General features: G+C 48.5%; 1 protein-coding gene across 1 annotated transcript in view; it reads right to left on the reverse strand.

Moving 5' to 3' along the window:
* Window positions 1-630: 630 nt before the first annotated feature.
* Window positions 631-7737, reverse strand: part of LOC310824700 (actin-binding LIM protein 3-like) — a gene marked incomplete at its 3' end in the record, with an annotated part of 34317 nt that continues 27210 nt past the window's right edge. The window contains exons 7-14 of the mRNA XM_083697958.1: window positions 5052-5139; window positions 4820-4878; window positions 4602-4673; window positions 2764-2922; window positions 2453-2482; window positions 2049-2178; window positions 954-1049; window positions 631-681 (exon numbers count right to left, since the gene is read on the reverse strand). Of these exons, the coding sequence (XP_083554084.1) occupies window positions 631-681; window positions 954-1049; window positions 2049-2178; window positions 2453-2482; window positions 2764-2922; window positions 4602-4673; window positions 4820-4878; window positions 5052-5139 (685 nt within the window). The remainder of the gene's footprint in view (window positions 682-953; window positions 1050-2048; window positions 2179-2452; window positions 2483-2763; window positions 2923-4601; window positions 4674-4819; window positions 4879-5051; window positions 5140-7737) is intronic.

Here is a 7737-nt window from a genome sequence, read left to right on the forward strand (position 1 = left end):
GCCCAGTCCTACTCTCTTCCCATCACGCCTGAACAACCCCTCATCTCATACACATTTCATCTCTGCTCCGAGTCGAACCCCAGTCATGTCAGAGGAGCTGCACACAGACACACAGACACACAGACACACAGACACACACACACAGACAGACAGACACACACACACACACACACACACACACACACACACACACACACACGGGCACGTACCACGCATGCACGCACATACGTACACACACGGGCACACACACACACACACACACACACACATACACACACACACACACACACACACACACACACACACACACACTCTATGCTACCACATCATATGCAAGGCACGGAGGCAAAAGGCAAATCCCTATCTGTCTTTTCGGGAGCAGATAAACACTTATATATTCTGGGTTTTACCTCAAAACAATAAAACTGTCAAAAAGTCTACAGAAGTTCTACTCTGTAGATCCCCTGACTAGTCCCGAATCCACCTAGAGACTTATGAACACCATGCTTTGTAATAAAAACATGTGGCCGATAGCTTTTGGCCAATGAAAACATCCATCTATGATTAAACACAGTGCAGGCTACACTAATAGGTCGACAGGCAGGCTAAGGCGGGGCTAACCCACTGTACCATGTCTCTTATAGATGGGCGGCTTCCTGTAGATGTTGGGTTCACCTGTGGCTGAGGAGAGAGACAGGGAAATGAATGTGTGAAACGTGTGTAGATGAAGGAGGGGGGGAGGGGGGAGGGATGGAGGGATCAGGGTTTCTGTCAGGTGGTAAGGTAGGGAGGAGAGGGAAGGAGAGATGGAGGAGGGAGGTAAGGGAGACGTACAGTCGGAAGGAAAGAGGGAATACTATTGGATAAAAGAGAAGTGTAGGGGTATAGAAGGGGAGGAGGAGGTGGGGGGGGGGTGTAAAGAGTTGATGAGGGGGGGGGGAACGTGGTCCTACCTGGCAGATGGAAATGTTTGGGGGCCTGGTATGTGGTAGGGGTGCTAGGACGCCCATCCTGGCCGTAATAGGGCGAGCTCCTGCCACTCTCAGAGCCTGCAGCCAGCCCCAGCCAATCATAGCGAACAAAACATGAGCATGATGAAGGGAAGGCAAAGTCCCACTCCGTAAGCCCCACCCACCCACCCAATCAGGCCCAAACGATAACACTTTATTAAACGTTGACATTTATAACTGTGTAGTAACACTGTATCTAGGCGACTGTCGAAATCAGATGACAATATTGTTGTTAGCAATGTGGTTAACTTGAGTCGTGACAGTGTCATTTCACAGGTATAGGAGTTAACTTCTGTAATGTGTGACAGCAGCAAAAAAAAGGCAGCAACAGCATCTGTGGGCCAATCAACTGACAGCTCAGGAACAGTATGTGTCTCTCCAGCTCCGTGGGGAGAAGCGTACTGTGTCAGTCTGGGTCTGGGCCCCGACAGCCAGAACGAAGGCGTCCTTGGAGGCTGGTGGAGGTAGAAATCAGAGGACGGGCTCATGGCAATGCATGGAACGGAATGAGGAACGATATCAAAACACGGTTGGTGTCAGTTGGAATGGTTTCAAACACACATTATATCTATATATATAGATACCATTCCTCATTTCGTTCCACGCATTGAAATAAACCCGACCTCCGATTTCGGCCTCCAACAGCCTCCCCTGGAAGGCTGTTGGAGGCCGTACAACTACTGAAATGGAAGGAATTAATTGGCATACTGTATCTACCGTAGTGGAAACCTGTCCAGTCTCCTCAAAGAGGAGTGATCATTCAGGAACGGAAGGACAAGGAAAAACCTATATTCTTTCGCAGATTTTTTACAAATGGATTTGTTTTTTGTTCACAAAAGTACTTTCTCTGCTGGGTGGGTCAGTCCAGTCAGGCCTAGGTTGTTGTTAAACACATGTATTTGTAAAAAAAAAAAAAAAGAAAAAGAAAAAAAGAAGTGCTACAGAGATGGTATTTGACTGATCGATTGATTGATTGATTGATTGATTGATTGATTAGAAGCCATGTAGGAGTGTGTGGTTAGGAGGAGTAGGACTCACCAGGGTGGCAGTAGTGCTGCGGTGAGCGAGGAGGGCCAGGTGACATGCCCTGGCGGCTGTAGGAGGGAGAGTCGATGTAGCCAGGGCTGGAGCAACGCCTCTGTCTCATGTCCATACTGCCATACAACTCCTGGAGAGAGGGAGGGAGGGAGGGAGGGAGGGAGGGAGAGAGAGGGGGAGGGGGAGGGAGAGAGGGGGGGGGGGGTGGAGGGGGAAAGGGAGAGAGGGAGGGAGAAAGGGAGGGATGGAGGGAGGGAGAGAGGGAGAGAGGGATGGAGGGATGGATGCAGAGGTGGGGGGGGGAAGAAAGAGAGGGAGGGAGGTGAGATTACTGATCCATTGATGAACTGCCCTCCTAAATAATTCAACAATTCCCTTTGAAGCTGAACGCATGGACACCTCACCTGAGAGTAGGGAGAGAGAGTCCCCAGCGACTGGAAAAACCAACAGAGAAAGATGAGTCATCATCTATCGTCACGAAAATCTCCACAGAGGATCCAAACATTCTGAGTTCAGTTATTTTGCATTGACATGACACACACTCTTCATTTTACGAGACTCTGACAGACACTCAAAACTCTCCGTACACACAAAATGTTGACAACATTTGACGTCGATCGTCTGGGAATGAAAATGACTGATTTAAAACACGGTTGAAAAGTAGCGACTTCTGTCAGACAGCGTTGTTGACTTGTAGTGCAGAGTGTCTCAGTACCTCCCCATAGCTGCACGCCTCTAGCCTGTCGTCAGACGTGTATCTGGGGAACGGCTCGTATGAGGATATGAGGTCTGGCTGCTGGAGCTCATATATGGCCTTGACTTTAGGCAGAGCTGCTAGGTCCTTATAGTCTAGGATCTCATTCTCCACTCTGGCCTGGAACCAGGACACACCACCAGAGACAAACAACAACAACAACAACAACACACAACGTCAACAACAGGGACAACGACAAACACATACAGTAACATGCAAACACTAGACGGGATGAGAACAGGTGGAACAAGCTACAGAGAAAAGGATACATATGTACATATGCACACACGCATGCTGTACACATGCACTGCATACACACACACATACACAAACACACACACACACACACACACACACACACACACACACACACACAAGCACACCACACCCACACAGACACACACACACACACACACACACACACACACACACACACACACACACACACACACACACACACACACACACACACACACAAGCACACACACACATGCAGTAAAGGTGTAAACTGCAGAGTCGGACAACGGTGTGAGTTGACCTTCAGCTGCCCAGAGAGAAATAGACAGAGAGAGAGAGAGAGAGAGAGAGAGAGAGAGAGAGAGAGAGAGTGCACATAGACGACATGCATGCTTACTCTGCGTTTTCCTCTCATCCATCACCCTGAACAGAAAGGTCATTGATTATGAGGCGAGAGCAGAGAGCTGCCACGCCTGTTTGCATGCAGACTGGCCCTCTTCCTAATCCTGCCAACAGCAGCAACACTCAACACACAGCCAAAGCTACAGTAGCAGGCCAAGGCTGGGCTCCAATCCATACCCATTCAAATCTGGACTGAATTTCAATTGATTTCCTTAAAGAGGCAATCTGGGATTCAAACCACAACAATCAGCTGGTAAACAAGTGTGGGATGGGGGCTGGAGAAATGGAACCGCTCTCAAATTCATAGACGGAGCTATGGTTGCAATGCCTGACCATACATGAGATACAGTGTCTGTTTATAATCACAATGGAGGAAAACAAGCTGACATATTGGCTTCTGATTGTGGAAAGACCCAGATTGTACCTTTAATTGAAATGGTATTGACCCTGAAAACCAATGAAGGCCATTGGGATGCAGTCATGGACATAGGCACATAGGAGTGTTCTAGGCAAAAGGTGCTCGCAGCCTAAGGCCAGGGGGTGAGGGGGTGAGGGGGGTGAGGGGGGTGAAGGAGGTGGGTGGTGTCTGCTACATGTCCTTGACAGGCTTGTATAGCTCAACATACACGGCTAGTGGACAAGAGTGGGGAGCATCTGTAGCAGGGGAGAGGCTGGTGGAGGTCGATATCAGAGGACGGTCCTTGTGGTTCTCTGTGGCTCACTTTCTAGAGCATGGCGCTAACAACGCTTAGGTTGTAGGTTCAATTCCCACTGGGGTCATATAGACTGAAAAATGTATGCATTCACTGCAATGTAAATCGCTTTGGGTATAAATGTCAGCTAAATTAGGATGGGCTCATCGTAATACATGGAATGGAATGAAGGAATGGCATCAAACACACGTGTATGCATTACAATGAGCCTGTCCTACCTCCACCAGCCCACCCTGGTACACAGGAGACGTGGAAGAGAATGGGAAGGGACGCCATATTAAGACTACTCCAAATAACCCAGGTTTCTGCATTGGAAGCTAGAGAGAATGCTCAAGCTCAGGTTGTCAACAGGCAAGTGGTGTGTCATCCCTGTTGGAGGGTGAGCTCATTCAGGCGGTGCCAGCGGTAAAATGGTCACGCTGAGCTGCGTGGTGATTGGTTACTCACGCAGATGACACGGCTGGGGGAGCCAATGGAGGAGCCCGGTGGAGAGATGGAGGTCTCGGACAGTCGTCTATGCTGTGAGGAAGAAAGACAGATGGAAAGAAAGAGAGAGAGAGAGAGAGAAAGAGAGAGAAAGAACAGTCACCACCGTACTCATCACATACTGTACTGTAGTTCTCCTGAAGAGCGTACAGTAAAGTGTACTAAAGTGTGTCGCTCACCCTGAGTCTCCTCTCTGCCCTCGCCACCTGCTTACACCCTGGGTGCCACACATCACAGCCTGAGAGAGAGAGAAAGACACACACACACACACACACGCACACACACACACACAAACTAAGAATGTCAATAATGAGACGAGACACCATTTCCGTGTTAGTTTGTGTGTGTTTTTGTGGGTGCCTGTATGCGTGGGTGTGTTCTTTTTACTGTATGTATACTTCCTGGTCTCACCTGTCAGGTACATCTCCTCTCCCTCGGTGAACATCATGTGACAGCGGGCACAGCGGGCACAGGTTGGGTGGTAGTGTTTCCCTCCCGCCTGGCACAACACGAGGGAGACAGGAGAGAGGGGAACACGAAATGAGACAGGAAATCACCATTGAGTCAGGGACTTCTTCTATTTTAAGATGGTCCAGACTCATCTTTCTGGCCATAACCCATCATGAACTATGATGAGATGAGCACCTGTGGTCTCCTTACGCTTGAGGTTCCTCCAGCCTGTGAGCGAGTTAATCGTGATGAGTCGCATATAGGAACAGGCCCCACGTTCACCATCTCCTACACAAACCCAGGCTTTCCTAATTAGCACAACCCTCCCTCTGGGACACTCATATACAGCAGGAGATGAAGTGGGTGTGTGTGTGTTTGTGTGTATGTGTGTGTTTGTGTGTGTGTGTGTGTGTGTGTGTTTGTATGTGTGTGTGTGTGTGTGTGTGTGAGAGAGAGAGAGAGAGAGAGAGAGAGAGAGAGAGAGAGAGAATGTGTGTGTGTGTGTTTGTGTGTGTGTGTGTGTGTGTGTGTGTGTGTGAGAGAGAGAGAAAGAGAGAGAGAGAGAGAGGAAAGTGCTTTGTCTTTTGTCAGAATTCACTGGGGAAATCACAGCGAAACAGATTGATATCCACAACGATGTCACAGCTTGATTATACATCACAAAACACAATACACATGCTACCGATGCTACAGTACAGAAGCCACTGAACAGAATCAGCTTCTCCTCACTGATGGATCAGTGCTGCCTAGGTACTGTAGAGCACTCAGCTGGGCTCAGCCCCATCCTGTCAAAAAACCTGTCACCTCAGACATCGTCAAGGCCCATTAGAGAAACCGCTATGAATAGATCCTCTGATGTCATGTGACTCGCGGGAAGGAGAGCTCTCATCTGAACATCTGTGTCATTCCAGAACATTATGAAAATGCAATTCAAATCAATTAGACACAAGAGACTTGCTCTTGCTTTTGAAAACGGATACATTCAGATCATCCGTTTTCATGGCTATGAAACTGTAGCTCTCTGTTTGACATCAATGACCACTCAACTCATCCCTCTGCCCATGCTGGGAGGCACCCGAGCAACACGATCTGGACGTAATGTCGATGTGTGGTTCTTGTAAGGGTCTGAACCGAGTGTTTTAGGCCAGCTTCCTCTCTCTGCGTCTCAGATTCCTGTGAAAGAAAAGCTTGGAGTTCTGTCTCGCGTTTTTTTTTCTGCGCGTTGTTGGTTTAGCAGCCTTTACTGTTTCAACAGCGAGGCCGGCCTCCGGTAGATCTAATGGGCCCGCAATTAGACCTAAGAGACTCTCTCTCTCTCTCTCTCTCTCTCTCTCCGTCTCTCGCTCTGCCATCCTTACGGCTCATTACGGTAGCAACCTCTGTGTCTGCTCAGGCTAGGGCTTAACCCTTTGTCTCACACTGACTACAGCTGAAGAAACAGCAGCCGGAGAACAATGTAACAAGGCTAATGATGAACAGACAGACAGACAGACAGACAGACAGACAGACAGACAGACAGACAGACAGACAGATAGACAGACAGACAGACAGACAGAGAGACAGACAGACAAACAGGCAGGCAGCGAGACAGACAGACAAACAGACAGACAAACAGACATCAATAGAGAGGACAATTACATGTGGAGCTCATTACTGCAAAACTTTGCAGTAAAGTAAAGTTAGGGCAGCATGATCAACTTTGGTATAGTGAATGCAAGTTTCAACTGATTGAAATACTGAAATACATTGTACACTGCTGGTTGTGTATTCATGAATAAATGTATTGGCTGCTGGGTTGCGTTCCCAGATGCAATAGGTGTGGGGTGAGATAGGGGCCATGCTGTCACCCTTTGTGCTGGGGTTCAGACAGTCTAGCTCAAAGTGTTGAGTGACATCATCCTCAAATACTAGGAAGTACACGCACGCACACACACACACACACACACACACACACACACACACACACACACACACACACACACACACACACACACACAGACACACACACACACCCACACACATACACACACACACACACACACACCAGGGGTAAAGATAAACAGACAGCACGGGGCTACAGATGAAGCCTACCGTGTCCCAGTGACTATAAATAGCCCAGAGAGACTGACGCTCAAGCACCGAGCACTTCACACCAGCCACTCTAAGAAGGAGACCAGCTCAGTGTGTGTGTGTGTGTATGGGTGCCTGCGCGTGTGCGGGCGTGCTGTACATCTCACTCTCAACCCGCAGTGTATTTTGTCAATTCCCTCCTCTTTCATTATCATTCACGATAGCAACATATCAGTCAGTCATTCTCTGATCTCCTTAAAGCACTCCCAGTCATCCACCTCTCCTTGTTCTGCCTCAAGTTCTTCCATCCTCTCCCCCCTCGTCCCTCCCTCTCCGAGGGCACAGACACACTTCCAGCTCCTTTTAAACTCCATCCAAAGACATCCGAGTGTTATAAAACACACTGCTTCATTCATTTTATCTCTCTCAGTGGATACCCACATCCATCCATCTCTCTCTCTCTCTCTCTCTCTCTCTCTCTCTCTCTCTCTCTCTCTCTCGCTTTTTATTCTTACATCCCTCCATATTTAGCCTCTGATCTTTTTATATCTCTCTCCTGTCTCTAAGAGGTCTTCCT

The sequence above is a fragment of the Argentina silus genome (genome assembly GCF_951799395.1).
Source record: "Argentina silus genome assembly, contig: scaffold_265, whole genome shotgun sequence".
Classification (NCBI taxonomy): Eukaryota; Metazoa; Chordata; class Actinopteri; order Argentiniformes; family Argentinidae; genus Argentina; species Argentina silus.